Here is a 23901-nt window from a genome sequence, read left to right on the forward strand (position 1 = left end):
GACCCTAATCTCCACCCTACATTTAGGCGCGGGTTACAGAAGAGCCAGATAGACTATATCTTGCTCGATATCCGCTTGTGGAGCCATATGGTCGACATGAATATTGTAGAACATGAGGAAAGTGACCACGAACCATTGATTTTATCTCTTAGGAATTTACTACCCCTTCCTGAAGTCTCCTGTCCCAAGACCTACGGACAACAGCTCGCACTGACCAACAATAGACGAAATGTTAGATGGGAATCCTTGAACACTGACACAACCACTTTGACAACGGCGTATAGGCAGCTGGCTGATCACATGGTTCATATATCTCAATCTCCAGAAGATAGTGGTGGGCTTATAGCAGCCCACACACATTTTTTTAACTCTTTAAAAAATCTATTTACCAAAGAGTCGGCGAAAGAACCTAAAAAGAAATGTAATGCAAGATGGTTCAACGCCGCATGCAGAGAAGCACAGCACAAATTGCTGAGAGCTTTAAGAGGAGGTCAGATAGATTGTATAAGGGAAGCTAGGAAAGTTTATAAACAGGAACAAGGTAGAGCCCGTAGGAAATGGGACGAATCAAGATGGGTCTCCCTCCTGGAATCTGCTAAAATAAATGACACCTCGAAATTTTGGAAATTGGTGGCTGATGCCAGCGACGAACCTAACTGTTTGCCTGGCGCCTCAATACTCCCTGTAGAGTGGACCGATCATTTTTCCCGATTATATCTTGGGACTACCGGTGTTACCGCCAGGGAACTGACCCACATCATGACTACCGAGACCCCCAAAATTGAATTTACCCTGGCAGAAACTAAGGCTGCGATTGCCTCATTGAAATGGGGAAAGGCCCCCGGCCTTGATAAAATACCAGGTGATCTCTACAAGACTAACCCAGATGTTTGGGTCCCATATTTAAACCTCATCTCTAATGCAATAGCTGCAGGAGCACCTGTCCCGAGCTCTTGGTTGGGAGCAGAGATAGTTCCCATCTTTAAGAAAGGCAACCCCTCTAACCCTGTTAACTACCGCCCAATCTCCTTACTCGACAACTTCCCAAAAATCTTTGCAAAGCAAATTTTGTCCTGTCTAGAGGAATGGATCTTGGAAACCAATGCCATTTCTGATCTACAAGCAGGGTTCAGACCAGCAGTCAGTACCATAGACCAGGCACTAAGATTTCTAACAATAAAATGGAAAACTGTAGAAGTAGGAGGGGGTAACCTTTATGTAGTCTTTATCGATCTTAGAGCCGCGTTTGATCTGGTCCCTAGAAATCAGTTATGGCTGACACTAGCCAATATGGGTGTCCCACATGGCCTTTTGAAACTTATCGCCCGACTACATGAGAATACCTATGCCCAAATTAGGAATGGCAAGAATGGTGATCTTACTGAACCAGTGGCTATTGAGAGAGGAGTCAGACAGGGGTGTGTTTTGGCCCCAACCCTTTTTCTTTTATACATAAATAACTGTATCAAGTATTTAGTAAATTGCACAAATGATTCCCCCAAGCAGGCCGGAACCAAAGTCCCTTGCTTACTCTATGCAGATGACACTATTCTCCTGTCTAAATCATCCATGGGAATACAAAATCTGGTTAACCAGTTCGGTGTATACTGCAGAGACCATGGGCTAGACATAAATCTTAAGAAAACCAAACTCATGATATACAGTGCCAGGAAAAAGAAGCTCAGCGTAAATACAAAGATGGATTCAATTCTCTTGGAGAGAGTAACGGAATATGACTATCTGGGCATCAGACTATCTGACAAGGGCGGTTGGGATCCAGCTATAAGGAAAGGGGCACTAACAATCAGCCAAAGATGTGGAGTAATAGGACGTAAAGCTAGCACCGCAATAAGCCCCCCTCTGATCCTCATCTCTGAAATATACAAAGCACAAATCCGTGCCGCTGCCCTGTATGGAGCAGAACTTTGGGGATCTCACAGACAAATGGATACTCTTCAAACCAAAGAAAATAACTTTCTCAGACACATATCCAGACTGGGGAAGGGCACACCAATGCTCCCCCTTAGACTGGACTTGGGTCTAAACAGTATCAAAGACATAGCATATCTAAGACCACTCCTGTACTGGATCAGACTATGGAAAACGGATGAACTCGAACCCTACAGGGCAGCAGTTAAAGAACTATTGCCACCCCGTTATGGATGGGAAAAAGTACGGTGGCTTAGGGAGATGAAAGCAGCATGGACTAAACTGAGTCTATCCCATTACTGGGAGAATCCCGAGATGATTCCTGGCAACGCTAAACGCCTGATCAAAGACCATTATTGGGAAAAGATCCATGAGGAATCTCTCGGCTCAAATGGTTCAGGTCGGCTGACAGCAGAGTTCCTGCTGGTCAAGCATGTACCTCTGTCTGAAAGCTTCCTGGACCTCCCTATACCAGCCCGTGCTCGCTCCTTATTACTTCAATTCAGGTACGGAACATTGGCAGTCAACAGCTTCACGGCCGGCTGGTCGACTAATAGCTCTCCATCGGACAAATGTATAAACTGTCACCTATGTAAGGAAACTTCTGAACACGTCCTATTTTTTTGTCCTCTGTACAAATGTCCCCGAGGGAAGTGGATTACCCCTCTGTGCAGAACACTGCTTTCGCCATCTCGCAATAGTGTACTTAGAATATGCAAATATGATACTTCCATACTGATAGTGAGCACTGTTTCTAAATATTTGGCAGCAGCATGGAAAATTCGCAGCAGGATTATTTTAGACCCTAATCCACCAGTCGAAGAGCGGTCTAGCAGCCAGTAAACCAGTATTCTGTCATATTAGCCTGGGACTCTAACTAAAACTGAGACCTATCGAGAATAAAAGATTGTATCCCTGAGTATGTTGTTTAGTGGGTTACCACAACTAAAGTGTTTTACAGCTTACTAACACATATAATTCTACAAATGTTAAGTTGCAACCTATTTGATTAACCTATCCAATAGAACTGACTAATCTAGGGCATCATTTCTCACTGCCCGACTTCTTAACTTTTTTTTAATCTGTGCTATTTTCTGGAGTGTAAATGTCTGATTTTATACAGTGACTCGTTTTACAACAGTTTTTATGTTTTTTAATAATTGATTAGTATTATTTTAGTGTTCAGTATTATGTATAGGGCAAGATTCAGAGACCACCCTGAGTATTTTCCTTTCTTCAATTATTTATGAATTTTTTTTTAGGTAGCTGTACGATCCTTTTTTATTCTTCCTTTTACTATGCACTGGTTTATGGTTTTTATTTCTATGTATGTATGTTTACTTCTAAAAATGGCCTAAATTTGGACCGAATAAACTATTGATTGATTGAAAACTAGAGAGAGTGGGCAACCCTGGCAGGTGCTCCTTTCAGTGCAACACGGGGCCAAGAGCAAGCCCGTATTTTTCATGTTGGTTACTGGATCTGTGTAGAGAAGTTAGGTCCATGTGAGGCATCCCCTGCCCAGTCCCATGGCAGTCAAGACCATGTATAAATACTCCCATTTGAGAGGGTCAAGAGCTTTCTCCATGCCCACAGCCACTACCATTGCCTTAGTGCAAGTCATTGAAATGGAGTGTGAGACATGGATCTGATATTCAGGGCTGTGCTGCGAATTAGGACACATCTGGATCGATCAAGGTGCACAAGCTTTTGGAGATGGGTTAGTAGTCAGGTGACCAGGAATTTGCTATGGATTTTATAATCTGTATTTAGGATTGAAAGGAGGCCTATAGGACGATACAAGATCTTCCCCCTTTCCTCCTTTCAGTAGAGGCATCAACGGAGCCTCCTGCATAGTAGGGGGTAGTGTACACTTGTCGCTTGCATCGTTAAATAGCTTAGTCAGCAAAGGGCCAAGGTGTTACTAAATGTTGAGTAGAACTCTGAGTAGTCCATCAATTCCCAGAATTTTTCCCTGTACCAGGGATCAAATGGCTTCTCACACTCCCTGTATCTGGATATTCCCTCCCAGCATTGCCTCCGTCCTAGAGGTTCAGGTGTTCAAAACGTGTGCATCGCCTGGGGACCAGGGTCAAGAGATGACCTATCGAGGCTGGCATAGTAGTCTTGGAATTCATTATTGTAACCCTTAGTAGTTGCTCAATCACCAGTAGCCGTGAAGATGAATAGTATTTGCTTTCAGTTTCTTCAGGAATCGACAAGCCAAGAGATAATTTTTGCTCCACTTCCTAGGTGTGTTGTTGAAGAATGGGTGATAGTCCTAGCATCTCAGTTTCTCGAAAATCTCTAATAAATTCCCCTTTGCCTCGAGCAGTTGCCGGCAGACAGTGGGGTTGTAGGGACTCTTTGTCCAACTAGTCAAGTAAATGCCACTGCTGGGAAACCTCTGAGCAACTGTGTTATATCCCAGCCGCAATGCAATGGCCCCTCACTACTTCGTTAAATACCTCCCTTTTGATGAGTAGGAAGCTTTAGTCTTCTTGTTTTTGAGAAATAATCCTGTATGGCCATTGCCAGGGAATGCTGGAATACTGGGTCTTCCAATGTGTTTTTGATTAATTTCCAGGATGGAATCGTGGTTGGGGTGCTTCCGAGCTAAGTATCAGTTGGAATGGATTATGGTCTGAGTATGTTTTAGCTGGGTACTATGTGCCAGTCACCCTGTTACTAAGTGAGTTGCAGAAGAGTATTGTATCAAGCCTCACGAAGAGGTCATACATGCCTGCATAATATGAGTATTCCATGTGTTCAGGTGGTGTGCTCTCCACATGTCTGAGACCCTATTTCTGCTCAATCAATCACACAAATAGAGAGGTAGGGGATACTCTCAGCCCCTCTGTCCTCTAAATATATGCTCAGCTAAATCCTCCAAAGGAGAAGTGGGTCACTCTACAGGGTCTAGTCTATCAAACCCGTTAATACCTTCAAATCTTGCTATTATGGATGGATAAACCTCATCCACTTTATCTAGGCATGTTTCATCATCAGCCTTTCTGTCCCACCGGGTTTAGATAGTACTAACCTGGCGGCCTTAGCCTAACCACAGGAAAATAACTCCTTTTGCTGGGGAAAGGAATTCAAAATAAAGTGTCTTTTGCTAGTGTAAGGAAACGTTTTTTTTAATTAAAACTACTTCTGTGCTCATCTGGAATTATTATGGATTGCACAGGGCAGAGTTAAAATCCTCACTTCCTCATATTTGTAGCTTATAGTGGGTGTCTCAGGGTCAATAAGGAGACCCCCACACCTAAACTATTCCTTCATGCCAACATGTTTCAACCCCAACTAAAAAAAACTCCTACTTGAAGTGCTAACCCCTTCCAGGTCAAGGGTTTTGGGCCTTCATCGAGGCTAAATAGTTGTTGGGGGTCACTACCTTCAGTTTACATGTCACACGTACATGCAATAGGTAAGACTATTTCTCACCTTGCCTTTTCAAATCACCTAGAAAAAAGTACAGGTGGTTTTATTGTTATTAAGAAGATCAGCCTTCCACTCAAAGCACCTCTGTGTGGCTCACACAGTGTTTATCGTGATAAACAAATCAGACAGTGAGACATGAAAAGCACTCTGAGAAAAAAACAGTGGCTCTAGAGTGGTGAGGAATGTAGACATCCCATCTAGGTAAAATCGCAACCTGGTCGGAAACAGCAAGGTATAGCTGATTCCTAGCTCCCAAAGTCTCTTTTTCGCCGCCAGGAAGAGGGTCTGCTGGTATTGCACCGCTGTCATGAAATCTGGGAAGTTGGACACCTGTGCATTATCTACAGTGAAGGAGCCATTGGACCGAGCCTGCCTGAGTATATAATCTGAGTCCTAAATGTTCAGTAGGTAAACAATTACAGGTCAAGGTGGGGGCCCTGGTGCAGGATGTTTCAAAGGCGGCCACCTCCTGTAAGCAGTCCTCAAGTTAACTAATCATGGAAGCCCCCTCAATGAGTTCTTGCAGGCCTGTTATCCTTATGTTTTGCTGGGCTCTCAACCCTCCTTGCCTCGATCTCAAAACAAGTATTTTGATCTTGCCCATTAGGAAGTCCAGGGAGTCTAGTTAGGCTGTGCGAGCTTGGAACACAGGGCCTATGACTCCCACATATGCTTGCACCACTGGCCGGTGAGTACTTTCTTTGCTGCTGGGAGTTCGCAAAACCAATTCAAAGATTAGGGGACGCAGATAACTGTCTGATGCCATCCTTCGCAGCCAAACAAATGGGGTAAGAGTACTCCTCGCTTACCCCAGAGACTCCCAACACCTATCATGACCCCTAGTGCAAACCTCTGGGATCCCCAAATTGGAAGGTGGGGTGAATTGTGGTTCCCTTTTTTGGGGGGCTTGGCAATCAAGCTCTCAGTTACTCACTGTCGCCCCAGCGTCCTCGGCAATGAGGGGTGCTCCGTCTCTACTGCTGCCAGGATAGGTGTTGGAGGGCTGGTGTCCTGTGGTCTAGCTGCGCTCTCTTCACCTCTGGTTCCTCTAACCCAACAGCAGTGGGCGCAGTAATACCGCACCTTGGTGGTACTGGTGGAGGTAATCGGCCCTCATTGATCAGTCAGGTCCTGGTAGGGACACGTAGCTCTCCTGGCCCCTGCAGTGTCAGGCAGTGTGCAACCCGGTTGAGATGCCATCCGATGCATTGCAGTCAGGCCCTGAGCTTCTCTGCTGCTGGTCCCCTATGTGTGCCGAGGCCATCCAGCTCCGTCTCAGGCCTCTTCCATCTTTGGCTGCATCCCGTGGTGCCCTAGCTCCGGTGCGGGGGATCGAGAATGAAATGTGGCCTATTGCGAGTGAGCTATGGGGCACCAGGAATTAGTGAGGACGCCCTGGGCCGGATGAGCACTCCACTAAGTGTGTTTGCTAGACATGGGGGCTAGCCATGCACCTTCTAGAAAACCCACTAGGCATCAAGGGGTGAGGAGAGATGCCCCTTTGGCAAGGTCCATTGCTCCCGCCCCTTCTTTTCCCTGGAAGTACAGTCTTTCTGCCCCTTGGGGTTAGATTTAGAATTTGCCCCAAACTGACACCACCATGGCTGGGGTGAAGCGTACACTACACACCAAGGTTTTTTAGTTGCATATAAAAAGGGCAGAGTGGGTGACCCAGGCGTCGGACTATGTCCCTACTTCAGCACAGGCCTATCAGCCTTTCTTTCCCACTTTTGAGCATATTAAAGGCTTTTCCTATGAATTAGCCTTTTGTGCGGAGGCTGAAAGTCCCTTGGACACTCCAGGATATATATATATATATATTTCATTTTTTTGTGAAAAATTATGGGGTGTGGTCAGGCTGCCCAGCCATCAGGCCTATTTCCCCACCCTTAAAACTGTATGCATGGGAGGCAGTCTTACCGCTAACCTGTGGGCCTGTATAATCCTCATCCACATGGCAAGCAAGAGAATGTTTGGATTGTTTTGGGAGATGTTTTCACATATAGGCTGGCTGAATTTCAGTAAATCCCAATTTCCTCTCGCTTGTTTGCTGAATGGTTGCACATAAGGGATTGGGGTTGGTCGGCAAGCGGGCTCATACTAAACACAGGCATTTTTGAAAACTTGACTTCTAGAAGACTCCAGAGTGCTGTGCCTTGCATGGATCCCATAACAGTTTCTTATGTAGAATGCACTGCAAACCTCTAAATTTATCTTAAATCACATATTTTCCTCACATTTCAAGGACAGAAGCTATTAGAATATGCTGTGTTCCTCAAAATTGCAACCACCCAACAGTTTGATTGTTTCTGTCATGGGCACAAGGCCCAGCCCCATGAGTGGGGCACCATGTTTATCAAGAGAATTGTGGAAACGCTGGGTGATAGGAATTTTGTGGTCCTGCAGATTCCAAAACCTTCTGTCTAAGAAATGTGAAGTAAATGCATAGTTTTAGGTAACGTTGGAGGTCTACAGGGCATTGGGTAAAAAACATTATTGGATCCATGAAGGACATACCACCCTGGTCTCCCTTGGGTGTCTAGGTCTGGAAAATGTCTGGATTTGGTAGGATTCCATGGCTTACAACTGAGCCCTGGCCTAAATACAGCAGTTACCTCCAACACCAAAACAGGTCATCTTCTTGACAGGAAATATTGACGTTTCTATGTTGCCTTTTCTCGCCTTATCTGTTGCGGGTGTAGGCTGAGGCACACAAGTGAAGGGAGAGCTTTACTGGGAGAAGTGTTGGAACACAAGATGGAGGGGATTCTGTAGATTCCCCACAGATTCCAGAAGTGTCACAGGCATGTGAGGAACGTGTGATTTTAGGCAAAGATGAGAGTTGCGGGGCATCGTGGGCATGAACATTCATGAGATCCACGCAAGGCACACCACCCTGTACTCCCCTAGGTGTTGTAATGTTGCATAGAAGTACAGTGGTGCTGTCATTTTCCCCGTGTGTCGTGTCTTTTTATTTCTTCCCTCAGCCTTCCCTCGTGTGTCTGTGCGCACGGCTGACGCTGCGCACGGGTGGGTTTGGAATGTTGGGGGGAGGGAGAGGGAGAGAACGACGGTTGGGCATTCGGGTGAGGAAATCCATAAAGAAGGAGATGTTTACCTCACTTTCCGTCTCCTCATCATTACACAAGGAAATTTTGGCGACGAGGGACGGGATCAAGTAGCAAAATCCATTCAATGAGGTGTGTCAGCTCTTATCCACTCAGGCATCTGAATTCTTGCCAGCAAGTTATGACCTCTTGACCCTGATATTCTGGCTTCTGAGAGGATTTTGTGAGCTGAACTGTGAGTGATTAACCCTTTACATGCCCTGAATTAACTAATGTGTGCTATACCGGAAATTGCCACAGGAGGGAGCCAGATCCTAAAAAGTGATATTTATAGTTAAACGAAGGCATTGTACAATCTAAACTTGAGGAGTTAAACAATTTGATAGATCATTACCTATAAATTATAAAAAAAAAAACAGAAAATTAATATTATAATGGCTGGCATAATGAATGCAGTGGAAATGCCAAGTACCTTTTTAGATGTTCCAGGACCCCCGGCAGAAAGCTCGACACCATGGATCAAATGTTCTGAAAAACATTTGGAGGCTATCGATGGAACCAAGTATGATCCAGCCAGAAAACAAGCCATGATGTATAACTGTCTGGGGGTAGAAGGAAGAAGGTTGTTTGATCACATAGCTCCTGTTGAGAAAGAGGAGGCGGAAGATCAAGAATGGGATGTGTTTACTGAAGCCAAGGCAAGAATGAAAAACTACTTTGATACAACTATGAGCGTTATTATGGAAAGATATAATTTCTATTACCGTTACCAAGCTCCAGGAGAGTCAATTGAGTCGTATGTCGCAACCTTGAGGATGTTAGCTACAACATGCTCATTCAGAGACATGGATGGGATGATTCGCGATCAGGTAGTTATGCGCACCACTTGTATTAATGCGCAAGAAAAACTGTTGTGCCATCGCAACCCCAGCCTGGAGAAGGTGGTATCAACCATTAAAAGTATGGAAAGATCTGCAAAGGGAATAAAATTGTTGCGCAAGCCTGATAACCATTCAGCAGATGTCAATCTGATCCGCAAGGAAAGTGAATCATCTACAAGTCAAGTAAGGAAAATCATTAAGAAAAGTAGTTCAAATTCAAGCAGCAACAAGATGACATGTTATCGCTGCGGATCCAGTACCCATTTAGCATCCAGCAGAGGATGTCCCGCCATCGTCAAAACTTGCAAAGGATGTGGAAAGGTTGGACACTTCCTTAAAGTTTGCAAGTCTTCTCATGTGAAGAAAGTCTTCAAGGTGGAAGAATATAAAACAGACGAGGACTCAGATGACAATGAAATGATGGAGAATTTAGTGTTGCTTGTGGCCATCATCAGTAAGGAAGACTTACATAATCAACCCTAATGCAATATCCATGTAAATGGAGAGTGTGTGGAAATGCTAGTTGATACTGGATCCAGAATTACTATCTTGTTAAAGAACACTTATGAGACCTTAGGATGTAAAGCACAGCTACAGGTTAGCAAGGTTATTCCAGGAGCCTATGGAGGTCACAAAATAAAGCTAGAATCAGTATTTAATGCTGATCTGAAGTTCAAGGACAAAAGTACCTCCTCAAAGGTGTTCGTGGTTGACTACAATGTCAACATTCTTGGTTGGTTGGAGCAACAGAGCCTGAGGATGTTGATCAACCCATGTCAACCGTGTTCAGTATTCAAAAAGACAGTTTGGAAAACATTCTTGAGGAATACAAAGAAGTATTCAGTGGAAAACTGGGATGCCTAAAGAATTTCAAACATTAAATAATTTTGAAGGAAGGCGTGCAACCCGTGAAACAACGTGTAAGAAACATACCTTTGTCTGCCCGCTCTGAGGTCAAGGCTATTCTAAAGAATTGGTGTGATGAGGGAATAATAGAACCTATCAATGCGTCCGAGTGGTTGTTGCCCGTGGTCCTGGCTAAGAAACGGAATGGCTCAATCCGTTTATGCATTGACCTTCGCCAGCTCAACAATCACGTGGTATCTGATTGTCATTCATTGCCTCTGCTAAATGAGATGGTGATGACTTTGGATCAAGCAAAGTTCTTCACTACTCTGGACTTCAGTGCAGCTTATCATCAAGTTCAGTTGGAGGAGGCTTCAAAGAGTTATACAGCGTTCATCACTCCTGAAGGAGCTTACCAATTCTGTAGATTACCTTTCGGGCTGTATTCGGCATCTGCGGTCTTCCAGCGAGTAATGAATCAACTTTTTTCAGATATGGAAGGTGTAAGGTCATTTCAGGATGACATACTAGTCTACAGTAAAACAGAGGAAGAACACCAGTCTATTTAAAAAAAAGTTTTACAGAGAATTCAAGACAGTGGTCTAACGCTACAGAAAGACAAATGTAAATTTTTCAAAGGAACAGTAGAGTACCTTGGGCACCTAATTGATGAACAAGGTGTTAGACCAAAGCCATCCCTAATATCTGCAATTTCAAACTCACCAACCCCAAGTAACAAGGAAGAACTTGCATCATTTTTAGGAATGTGTGAATTTCACTCTAAATTCATAAAGAATTATGCTACAAAAGTGGAACCACTTCGGAAGCTAACAAAGAAGGATGCAGAATTCATATGGGATGAGACATGTGAAGAAAGCATGAAAAACATAAAAAAAGAACTTCAGCTAACACCTTCCTTTCAGTCTTTCAGTGAAAAACTACAGAGTATAGTAACCACTGATGCTAGTCAGGTTGGACTGGGGGCGGTGCTAAGCCAGAGAGTGGCTAAAGAGGAAAAAAGTATTGCTTTTGCTTCACGAAAACTGAGAGGAGCGGAGTCAAAATATTCAGTAATTGAACGTGAGCTTTTAGCTTGTGTCTGGGCTGTTACAAAGTTTAAAAGTTTTCTTTGGGGAAAAGAGTTCATTTTGCGTACTGATCACAAACCATTAGTTAGCATCCTAGATTGAAAAGGTTCGAGTAAACCTACTACAAGAATAGCAAAGCTTGTGTGTAAATTACAAGGGTACCAATTCAGAACAGAGCATATTAGTGGCAAAGCGAATGTTACTGCTGACTACTTGTCACGTGCACCATGTATTAGTGAAACTGATTGTGAAGAAAACGAGTATGATGATGATGTTCTGGTTGCATGTTTGTTTAATAGTGAACAGCCCCATAGTGCTATTACAAAACAAGAATGGGAAGAGGCCACTAGAAATGACAATGTATTTACAGAAATGAAAAAGTACATAATGGAAGGCTGGCCGCGTGAAAAGCGATTGAATGAAACATTGCAACCATATTGGAAAATTAAAAATGACATTACCATTGTTGATGAGGTCTTCCTCAGAGGTGAAACCCTTATTGCACCAATGTCATTGAGCGGGAGGTTGGTGGCCCTAGCACATGAAGATCATGTAGGAATGACAGGAACTAAACAAAAACTTAGGGAAAGATATTGGTGGCCAGCCATGGATTGTGACGTTGACATATTTGTCAGCCAATGCTCCGTATGTGCTAAAGCGGACAAAACCATGTCTGCTCACCATTGTCCAATGTTATCTGTTGAGTTACCCGAAGGCCCGTGGATAAAAATCAGAATCCATTTTATCGGGCCAATGAATGTTCTTCCCCTAAACATGCGTTATGCCATTTTTATTTTTGACTGCTTTAGTAAATAGATTGAAGTAAAGTTTGTGTCACAACCCACCACGTCTGAGGTGACGACATTCCTGAAGGAGGTGTTTTGTAAGGAGGGCTTTCCACGTCAGCTGGTTTCAGACAAAGGAGTGCAATTCCTGTCACAAGAAATGACCAAGTTCCTGAAAGTAAATAATATAGAACATATACAGTCATCCTTATACCAACCCCCAAAGTAATGGGCAGGTTGAGCGGGCCAATCGTTTAGTCAAAGAAACTATTCAAATGGCATTAAGGTCTCACATTCCTATTGAAGCAGTTCTTAGAACTAGACTATGGTTGTATCGCACCACTCCACACAACACCACAGGCAGAACACCCTTTGAGTTGCTCAGGGGTAGAGTGGCCATCACACAATTGCAGCCGTACTGGTCAGTGGCATGGAAGAAATGGGAGTCAAAGAGCTTAAAGGAAAAGGAGATTGAGATGAGGAAGCTAGTTGACCAACGTCAAAAACGCATGAGTAGCAACTATAATTCTAGAAATGCAGTCAAGGAAATGAATGTGAGTGCTGGTGATTTGGTGAGAGTGAGGTATCGGAAGAAAGGAGTTAATATGAGCAAATACAGTGAGGCAAGGCGTGTGGTTAAAACTAAGGGCACAGCTGTCTTGTTGGATAATGGTCAATGGTGGAATGGATTGAATGTAGTCAGCGTTAAGTTACCAGAACCAGGCAGGGACCATGAAGTTGTTCATAATAGTTTGACTGAATACAGCCAACCTGCAAACCATGGTGAACAGTGTAGAACAAGCCATGAAAATGCTGCAAAAAGCAACCCTTCCAACATGTCTTCAACTACAGTTGTAACCAGTCCAAAGGGCACTGTAACGACCAAAAGAGCTATTGTACCACCTGTCAGATTCAAAGATTACGTACTGAATTAAGCGTTGATAAAAGGGAAAAGATGTAATGTTCCATAGAAGTACAGTGGTGCTGTCATTTTCCCCATGTGTCGTGTCTTTTTATTTCTTCCCTCAGCCTTCCCTCATGTGTCTGTGCGCACGGCTGACGCTGCGCGCGGGGGGTTTTGGAATGTTGGGGGAAGGGAGAGGGAGAGAACGATGTTTGGGTATTCGGGTGAGGAAATCAATAAAGAAGGAGATGTTTACTTCACTTTCCGTCTCCTCATCATTACAGTGTCTAGTTTTGAAAGATATCTGGGTGTGGTAGGTTTGCTTAGGTGGTGGCTGGGGTCAAATACCGCGATTACGAACAACTTCCTTCATTTGATATACTCAGCAGCCCACATCAAATAAACTGTATAACAATAACCAAAAGGACTACATCTCCCATGAGTTCTAGATTAAACCATTATCCAGTGACAATGCTTCTGTTCCATATAATACAATCTTCAAGGCAAAGCACTTCCTTGTTCGTCTTGTGCAAATCTGCCAAGTTCAAAACATCCCATCAATAGTTTTGTTTCTGTTCCTTTTCTATCTTATCCAATCACAGATATGGAAATAGTATAATAAAGAATACTTAAACCGCATGTTGAATAATACACACAGTTGTCACCGCATTAGTAGCATGCCATCCTGCTTGGAATCATTCTCACCTCTGAGTTCTTAATAGAGGTGACACTTTGATTCACGTTAGCTAGGAAATTGTACATTGTATGTCCAGACTGTAGGCTCAGATTATACAAATTTAAATCCTACAGACCACCAATGATGCTACCCCAGTCACTGGCTTGAAATAGTACTGTTTAAAAGTTGAATCAGATGACCAATCGGCTGCATGAATGATATTCTCCAAACATGCTCCCATAAGTAAAAGCTTGGATGTCATGGCCACCTAATGAGAGGGCACTGAAAAATTATGTTCATATACCTGCTTCACTTATAACCCCTCTGAAATAAATAGAATCATCATTTGGGTTGGAGGACTACCGACCTCAAGGAATAATCACAACCCTTGTCAGGGTGATCATTGAAAGTCATTAAATTAACCGGAGCACAACGTAGCTACGGCACAGAGCAGACAAGCTCATTTTGGGGCAATGTGTACATTATTTATGCAGTGCCAAAACAGTAATGGCGTCGGAATGTAAAACAATAAAAATCCCAAACCGAATTAGAAACATTGAGTAAAGTTAGTAAACAAAATGACACCAAAATGGCAAAAATTTAATAAGGGTTATCCGAGATTTGATTTTTTTTTTTTAAATTCTTTTTTTACTTAGAAATAGCATCAAGGAATGCTATACGCCAATGAAAGTCTGTGGTCATGTTAGACAAAGACCTAGGCATAATTTAAAGAGCAGAGGTTGGGTACACAAAACAGGTTCATTCTAGTCAAACATTTTACTTTTGTTGTTTGTCTCCTTCAAAAACAGGAGTGCACTTTGAAGACCTTCCAGGACCTCATTGGAGGCACTTAGAAACTCACAGGTTGTCATGCCGAAGTCAAAAGCATGGTCCAATCCAGGTCCAGTTGCCACTGGTCAGCTGGGTTCTTCTAGAAAACAGCCTATTGCAGCAGGTTCTCTCCCTGTAGAAGCACAAGAGTTCAGCCAACTGAGACTTGGATTCCATGTCTATGTCCAGGGTACAAGAAGGAGCAAAGCCAGTCGTTCAGGGATCCTTTCAGGTCACATACAGCAGGCCCAGCCCTCTTGTAATCTTCTACAGGTCTAAAAAGTGTACTGAAGTATCTATGTCTGGATTTATACCTGAATCTAGCTAAGGGTGTGGCTGAGCACATCCTAACAAATGGGGTAAAAGTTCCTAGGGGCCAACCGAAACCGCTTTTTAAGTAGTTCCTGTTTGCTTTATTGCAAACAGGCCCAAATCGTATGTCTCAGGGCATTTTCAAGATGGCAAAAATCGTCAGCCACACTAAACTTGGGCTAACAGGACTGGAGGTGTGTTGGGAGTGTACTCTGGCAATGCTAGTGTCCTCCAGCATCTAATACTAAAAACTAGTTTGAGGCTGGCAACATACCCATAACAAACTCAGATACAGATGGCTAGTAGAACAAAAGCACAATCCTTCAGCAACCAGACAGAGGATACACAAGAATAGTCTTGGCATCCTGTTCTCTCCCTTTCAAGTGTATCCAAAATGTTACATGTGGATCAACAGATCTCTCAACATGTTTTGCCACTGTGGTGTCAAAAAGGATGCCTATAGTACCCACCCTGCATATTCTATGGCGTTACGAGGAATTCAGCCTTTTGTTTGTTCTTGAAAGGCATTTCACACATTTTTCACTCCTGTTCAAGGTTGAACACAGACTGAAAGCTGGTGGAGGGTTATGCTAATTAGCTTTCTGACAGTACAGACAATTTAAGGTTAACTTTCTAAAAATTACTTTAACTTAACATTTATTAAAAATCTGACTTTATTATTGAATTGGATTTTAATACCTGTTACAAATAGCAGATTAGTTATTTTTCTAGCTAGTTCTGTTCCCAAGGTACTGTAATAGTATTTTAATCTGTACCCTGGTTTTCTACATGAGACAGCTAGGCCTGTCCAAGTGAAAATAGTGTTAAGGGTCTTGTCAACATAAGCATATGTTAACATTACATTTCTACTTGTCTTCCTTTGAAATACCATGCACCCTGCCTTGTGGGCTGCAAGGCTATTAAAGAGGTGACAGTAATATTTATAAGGAAGGTTTTTTACCTGTCAAAAGGATTTATTTTGCATGTTGTGCATTGTTACAGTTGGGTTATAATAGTAGACTTGAAACCATGTTTGCACTGACACTATAGTGGGTGGCAAAATAGGTGCTACAGTCCACAAGTAGTATTTAACTTCCTAGCCCTATGTACATTTAGTACCATGTATTGGGGATTTCTAGGCAAGTGAAATACTAATTGTGAGTATGACAATTCAACTATGTTTAAGGGAAGAGCACAAACAATTTACTACTGGTTAGCAGAGGTAAAGTGCACAGTGTTCTAAACACAGCAGCAACATAGAATCCAGTAAAGGTGAACAACTGAGGGTAATCACACAGAAAATGCATATTTCCTACACCCTTATACCCATCTTGAAATAGTACTGGACGAAACTGATTTGAACAGTTTGCTATCAGCAATTGATTTGCGCCCTCAAGCCTCCGTCTCCCATTAGTGCCTCATACACAATCATGCACCTTACTGCACACAGCTTAAGGTTATCTGGAAAAGCTGGGTACATGACAACCATGGTATGTGATTTGGTTTTCCTAGATGCGATGAAAGTGAGCCTTGTGGAGTAAACATCCTGAAATACACATTTAACGCTCTGACTTCTGATACTCTTTTACAGGAGATTAGGTATAAAAGCATAGACAGTTTTCCTGATTACTGTTTGCTAGTTAAGATCGAGTTTCTTGCCAAGATTCCCAACAACACAAAACTAGGTTATGATCCCACAGTTGTTAAATCTTGGCTCTGGAGCAAAGGCAACCTCACTCCATCTTCCCCAGGGGATGTAGATTCTGCCCAACTTGCAAATTGGATAATCTAAGGCACGCCAAGGTATAATGTGTGTGACCCAGTCTTCTTGATGAGGTCTGAAGCGCCTGCTGAATTATTAGTGATCCCCCAACAAGTCCTGTAACCCTTCACACCATTATGCGGAGCATCCCATCCAGCACCAACTTGTGACCTTCCATGAATATACTTCACAAAGTCTGGACTCTGGGAATATTGGAAACCTGGTTTGGGAACTCCATACTGGTGTCACGAGGACCACTGTCACTTGCTGCTCATGATGTGCACTTTCAGCCTTGCTACCATTTAAAAAAAGGTGGCAACTTTTATCCATTGACTTTGCTCCAATCCTGCAGAAAGGCATCCTTACCTTTGCCAGCATATTTGCACCCAAATGAAATATTGTGGGAGTTGGCATTCAAGATGTAACTCAAACATGTTTTCTGGCATGGATCCCTTTTAAGTGGGATCCTCTAGCATCCTTTCAAATCCAATTTCCATGTAGCGATATCCCTTAGGTACCTGAAGTTCCAATTTGCTATCGAACAGAGTTTCCACTGTAGGTATTCTGCTGTGACTGAGATTTTCTTGTCCAGGCTGAAAAAAAACAAATGTCCCTGTATTTATCTCCAAGGGCGCTTGACCTTGTACATCCCAGCCAGTTAATGTACTGGACCCACCATATGTTGTCCATTTTCAGGAGTATGGCACACATGAGCCTTTCTCTCATGAGAAAATGTAACGCACACGATCTGGCTGGCAGATACAAACAGTTGATGCATAATTGTTTCTCTTGTTCCAGCCCCTTGCCACCTGTGGTAACCTCTCAGCATTGAGCAACTCAACCCAAGTGGCTTGTGTCTGACTCTATTGCTACGTCAGATACTGATCCAAATATGATAGGGCTCTGTTGTTCCAAGACTCCATATGATTGAGTCATCATTGAAGCTCTTTTCTGGACTTCTGTGATCTCTGAACTTCTGTTGTGTATTCAACCCCTTTCCCAAATGAGAGGCTTTCAACCCTTGCAGTGCTTGATCGTGACGCGAGTACCCAGAATCGAGGACACTTGAAAGTCCGCTGTCATGTCCTGGCTGGATGTCTCTGGTAGGTTTGCTTCTCTAAAAAGGTCTCTTCATTAGCTGCTTACTTATTGATGGCAATTTGTTTCTGGTAAGCTTCAATGATTGCTGTAATGAATCAGTGACTAAACCTAGGAACATAATAATTTGCATAGGCTAACGAACAGACATCTGTAAACCCCAGATTCTGGGGCACAGTCCTAGTCATGGAGAGATCGTAATGCAAGTGGTCTACATCCTGGCTCATTAACAGAGTATCGTCCATAGACAGTCTGGCCCTCTTGGAGCAAAGAAATTTCACCCCGACCTCAGCAACTTGGCAAAGCACGAAGAACTGGAGGAAAGACTGAACTGCAGTGCTTAAATTTGTGTACCGGTTGTCTCAATCTCAACATGAGAAATCTCCTGTGGGGCACAAAAATTGAATGGTAAAGTATGCATCTTTCGGATCCCATTATAATAGCCAGTCATTTGGTAGTAAAATGTTACTGTGGAGATGCATCCACTCTGTCTTGAAATGGTGATAAATGAGCCACTTGTTGCACTGCTTCAGGTTTAATACCAGGTTATAGGAAAATTTTGTAAGAAACCCAATGCACTGTAAGGTAGCTGACACTAACGCTCCCTTGTCCACTAGTGGTGGTATCTTGCGATCTAGAAGGGGTGACATCTCCTCTGAGAAGCAGAGGGGTTTGGATTTCCTGCGGATTGGAGCCCCATAAAACTCTCTGTGAAACTAAACAATTGTTTGCTATCTCAGGTATCACCTGTTAACTCTCTCCAGTTGGTTAGGAGTATTCCAAGCCATCTGCCAACTTCATTTTGGAAGAAAGGGTAACACCGTACCTTGGGGTCCTCCTAGCGCATTGGCTACACCTAAGAACCTCTGGTTGGAAAAAAATCCTCTGAATTTTTTCTGATCTTGCCATTGGTTTGGGTCCTACCGTAATATCTGTGGGTGGCTGGGGAGTAAGGGTGGCCGGAAGAGTGCCCCCTACCACTCGTGGCCCCCAAAAATCTTTTGACGGAAGATCCTTCTCTTTGATTGCTGATCTTTAGAGAGAGAAGAAAAATTGGTCTCAGATTTACTTAGTTTCTTGATGAAGGGAATTTCAAAGAGCCTCCAAATTCGCTACCGACCCTCCTATTGTGGTAGTTAACCTCTTTCTTTCTTGTTGTGTTTGTTTTTTGTTATTTTGTTAAATCTTTCTTTTTGCAGCCAGCCCTGCAGCTGCAGTGTGCTACTGGCAGCTCCCAACTCTGTAAAACTCTTTCACTCACTTTTTATATTTTAAAATGTATTGCTTGAAGATTGGTATCTCCCATTTTACACATTTATAATTCATCAGATTGGAGCCAGCTTTTATTCTGGATTCTTTCATTGAGAATAATGATTTATTTTTTGGCTTTTTTAAATTTTGCAAAGTGAGGCCTGTTGCCCTTGCTAATGCTTGTTTAGCTTGTCTTTGGAGATGAATCCACTTTTTGCTTATCTTACAGTGTTTAAAAGCTCACTTCGTCCTTTTCCTTGGTGAGATCATTTGCGTTAGTGAGACATTATTATTAAAATTGTGCCGTTTGCCCCAGTGAGATTGTTATTATAGTATCAGAGGCGCAAAGACAATCCTTATTATTTCTCTGAGCAGCTGTCCTTTCTTAAATGGGCCTGAAGTCTCAAAGAAGTGAGTTGGCTGGGGTAGTTTTGCAGCACTGATTTGCCCTGATGGTGTTAACAGAACGGGAAGCTGAAAATGATTGATGTGTAACTGCAGGCTTCTTTGCTCTTTCCAAATCAAAGGTAGAAGAGTTTCCACTGAAACCAGGCAGGGTTTAGGCAAGGGATCAGTAAAATTGACCAAGTCTTCAGGCTTCCATTAATTTTTTGGGAACAGTGGTCATTCAGAAGGGACACTTATATCGAATGATAGTAGACTCAAAGTCTGGTTTTGACTTTGTGCCTTGAGATAAATTGTGGAAGGATCTTATGGGTATTGTTCTTTTTGATGTCTTGGTTCGCCTTCATCAGGATAAGTATGACTGTTGAAATGGCGCTGTGATGGGTAGCTGACTGATGGGATAGCCATGCAGGAATGGGTCCGACAAGGGTGTTTCCTCACCCTCACCCTATTTGTTCTATATTTAAATGGTATCTTTTGTGGAGGATGATCTAAAAGATGACCTCTGATTAGGAAGCATTAAGACTCCTCTTTTATTATTTGCTGATGACACCCTCTTGATTTCAAAGACCCCTAGAGGCCTTCAGCGTCTGGTGAATAAGTTTGAAGCATTCTTTGTTAAAAGAGGCCTCGTAATAAACCACTCCATGCCGAAGTTCGTGGCGATTAGTCCCCACAAATCTTTCTGGGCTCAATAACGCTGCGGGATAACCCGCTGGATATGGTCAGCGAGTTTTATTACTTAGGAATTAGAATAAGTCAATCTTTGTCATGGCTACCCCAGTTCCAGAAGAACAGTTTGAACTCAAGTAATTTTTCTGCTGCTATTCTAAGATGCTATAAGGCCTCGTGGAATAGGTGCATCTCATCTGTGCTCAAGGTCCATAGGGCCAACACCAAAGGTAGTGCTTTCTATGGGGCTGATCTGTGGGGCAGCTCAAACCTGGCCATGCTTGGTGTGGCTGAGAATGCATTCCTGAGATCTTTAGTTAACCTCCCATAGAATACACTGCTAATACCCTTAAGAGGGATATTAGTATCGACTCAGTGATGCACAAGGCCCAACTTAGACCGCATCTATATTGGAGAATGCTGAAATGTTTCCAAGACTTAAAGGCATACCATGGAGCTCTGGAGGACGTGGTTTCCTTGGATAGCTCTGAAAATATGAGATTGCTCTAAAATAAGAATCTTGCAGATGGCCAGCTGTGGGTGTAATAGGTTCAATGTTGAAATGTCTTAATAGTGCACAAAGTAGGGATTATAACAGGTTGTTCCTGTTTTGTTGCCTTTTTGAGAGATAAGCTGGAATTTCGTATCCACAGGAAAACTAGGAAACGGAGGTCACAGGTTTTGCCTTATTGGTGATTGTTCTGTATGCTTCTGATTTACGAAAATAGAGAGCTCATAGAATTCAGTCCCTCAGGATCTTATTAACTTTCATTGAATAAAAATAGGTACAGGTGTTTTATCATTTGAGAAAAGAGAGTGTTTGGAGGTTATTAGAAATGGTACTTATAACAACTGAACATGGAAAAATTGCAGTGTTCACTTTTTTATACAGTAATGTAATGTTGCTTTCTTTTTTTCTTTTTTTTTGCTTTGAGAAGAATCGAAAAAGCTAAAATTGCAAAAAGTAGAACCCTGGAACAGCGTCCGTGTGACTTTCAACATCCCTCGTGAAGCAGCTGAGCGTCTGCGACTTTTGGCACAAAATAACAACCAGCAGCTCCGTGATCTTGGGATTCTGTCTGTTCAAATTGAAGGTATACATTTTATATTAGTTTCTTCTTCATCTAGATTCTGCCTTGCCAGTACCTCAAACAGGATAATGCATTGTAGTGAAGTGTATCTTTATGTAATTGATTTTTGTTGACCTGTAATATGTTTAATCATGCACTATTGCATAACATTGAAATATTTCAACCAGAATGACAAGCCATTTCCATTAAATTGACTATTTTGTTTTAATTTTCTTTTATTATTGGTGAGAAATCGAAGACTTTATCATCAAAAAAGTTTAATTTGTTTCTATAATTTTGTTTGTAATATGTACACATGGCATCTCTTAAGAGTACCTGTAGGAGAATGCCCCTCATGGCATGGTTACCCCCTAACATTTTGCCTTTTGTTGATGCTAGTTATGATTGAAAGTGTGCTGGGATCCTGCTAACCAGGCCCCAGCACCAGTGTTCTTTCCCTAAACTGTACCTTTGTCTCCACAATTGGCACTGCCCTGGCACACAGATAAGTCCCTTGTAAATGGTACCCCTGGTACCAAGGGCCCTGTGGCCAGGGAAGGTCTCTAAGGGCTGCAGCATGTACTATGCCACCCTGGGGACCCCTCACTCAGCACATACACACTGCCTCACAGGGGTGACTAAGTCGACATGGCATTCCCCTCAGAGTGCCATGCCCACAACCCGCTGCCTGTGGCATAGGTAAGTCACCCCTCTAGCTGGCCTTACAGCCCTAAGGCAGGGTGCACTATACCACAGGTGAGGGCATAGTTGCATGAGCACTTTGCCCCTACAGTGTCTAAGCAAAACTTTAGACATTGTAAGTGCAGGGTAGCCATATAGAGTATATGGTCTGGGAGTCTGTCAAATACGAACTCCACAGTTCCCTAATGGCTACACTGAATTCCGGGAAGTTTGGTATCAAACTTCTCAGCACAATAAATCCACACTGATGCCAGTGTGGGATTTATTGAAAAATGCACACAGAGTGCATCTTAGAAATGCCCCCTGTGTACCAGTCCAATTCCTAGTGCTAGGCTGACCAGTTTCTGCCAGCCTGCCACATCCAGATGGGTTTCTGGCCACATGGAGTGAGTGCCTTTGTCACTCTGTAGCCAGGGACAAAGCCTGTACTGGGTGGAGGTTCTTCTCCCCTCCCCCTGTACGAACTGTAACTCCTGGCAGTGAGCGTCAGAGGCTTAAGCCTGGTGTTGCAATGACCCAGGGCACTCCAGCTAGTGGAGATGCCCGTCCCTCTGGGCGGAGCCCCCACTTTGACGGCAAGTCCGGAGGAGATAATTAGAAAAACAAGGAGGAGTCTCCCACCAGTCAGGAAAGCCCCTAAGGTTCCCTGAGCTGAGATGACCACGACCTTTGGAAATCCTCCATCTTGTTTTGGAGGATTCGCCCAATAGGATTAGGGATGTTCCCCCCCTCCCCACAGGGAAGAGGCACAAAAAGGGTGTAGCCACCCTCAAGGACAGTAGCCATTGGCGACTGCTCCCCCCAGACCTAAACACACCCCTAAATTGGGTATTTAGGGGCAACCCTGAACCCAGTAAATGAGATTCCTGCAACCTGAAGAAAGAAGAAGGACTGCTGACCTGAAAGCCCCGCAGAGACGACGGAGACAACTGACTTGGCCCCAGCCTTACTGGCCTGTCTCCAGACTCTGAGAACCTGCACAGCGACGCATCCAGGCAGATCAGCGACCTCTGAGGACTCAGAGGAGTGACCTGCACCTAAAAGACCAAGAACCTCCCGAGGACAGCAGCTCTGTCCAAAAACTACTACAAAGAAACCAACTTTAAAGAGACTCTAGCCTCACTCCGGAAGCGTGAGTCTTCACACTCTGCACCCAACACCCCGGCTCGTGGTCAGAGGAACTGACACTGCAGAGAGGACTCCCAGGCGACTCCAATGACGTGGACACTCCTGAGTCGACCTCCCTGCACCCCCACAGCGACGCCTGCAGAGAGGATCCAGAGGCTCCCCCTGACCTGACGCCTGGAAGAAGCACTGTCCCCTCAGCCCCCGAGACCGAGAGGAACCAACCACCGGTGCAGGAATGACCAGCAGGTGGCCCTCATCCTAGTCCAGTTGTCGGCTGGCCCGAGAAGCTCCCTTGTGCCCTGCCTGCATCGCCAGAGTGACCCCCGGGTTCCTCCATTGCTTTCAACACAAAACCCGACACCTACTTTGCACACTGCACCCGGACGCCCCTGTGCCACTGAGAGTGTATTTTGTGTGCCTGTTTGTGACCCCCCGGTGCTCTACAAAACCCCCTGGTCTGCTCCCAGAGGACGCAGGTACTTACCTGCTAGCAGACTGGAACCGGAGATCCCCTGTTCTCCATAGGTGCCTATTCTATTTTGGGCCCTCCGTTGACCTCTGCACCTGACCGGCCCTGTGTTGCTGGTGCTGGGTGGTTGAGGTTGACTTGAACCCCCAGTGGTGGGCTGCCTATGCCCAGGAGACTGAACTTGTAAGTGCTTTACTTACCTGAGAAACTAACCAATACTTACCTCACCCAGGAACTGTTGATTTTTGCACAATGTTTACTTTTAAAATAGCTTATTGCCATTTGTGCCAAAACTGTGTACATTACTGTTTTAATTCAAAGTTCCATACTTACCTGTGTGAATTTCCTTACAATTTATGTACTTACCTAAATTCTGAATCTTGTGGTTCTAAAATAAATTAAGAAAATAATATTTTTCTATATAAAAACCTATTGGCGTGGAGTAAGTCTTTGAGTGTGTGTTCTCATTTGTTGCCTGTGTGTGTGTACAACAAATGCTTAACACTCCCCTCTGATAAGCCTACTGCTCGACCACACTACCACAAAATAGAGCACATTAGTATTCTCTAATTTTGCCACT

General features: G+C 43.6%; 1 protein-coding gene across 6 annotated transcripts in view; it reads left to right on the top strand.

Annotated features, from left to right (window-relative positions):
- The window catches only part of NCOA6 (nuclear receptor coactivator 6), a 535183-nt gene that overhangs the window by 120240 nt on the left and 391042 nt on the right, over positions 1–23901 (top strand). For all 6 annotated transcript variants that reach the window (XM_069243803.1, XM_069243799.1, XM_069243801.1 and 3 more), the window contains one exon: positions 20891–21046. In XM_069243803.1, the coding sequence (XP_069099904.1) occupies positions 20891–21046 (156 nt within the window). The remainder of the gene's footprint in view (positions 1–20890; positions 21047–23901) is intronic.

Source organism: Pleurodeles waltl, chromosome 7 (assembly GCF_031143425.1).
Source record: "Pleurodeles waltl isolate 20211129_DDA chromosome 7, aPleWal1.hap1.20221129, whole genome shotgun sequence".
Taxonomy (NCBI): domain Eukaryota; kingdom Metazoa; phylum Chordata; class Amphibia; order Caudata; family Salamandridae; genus Pleurodeles; species Pleurodeles waltl.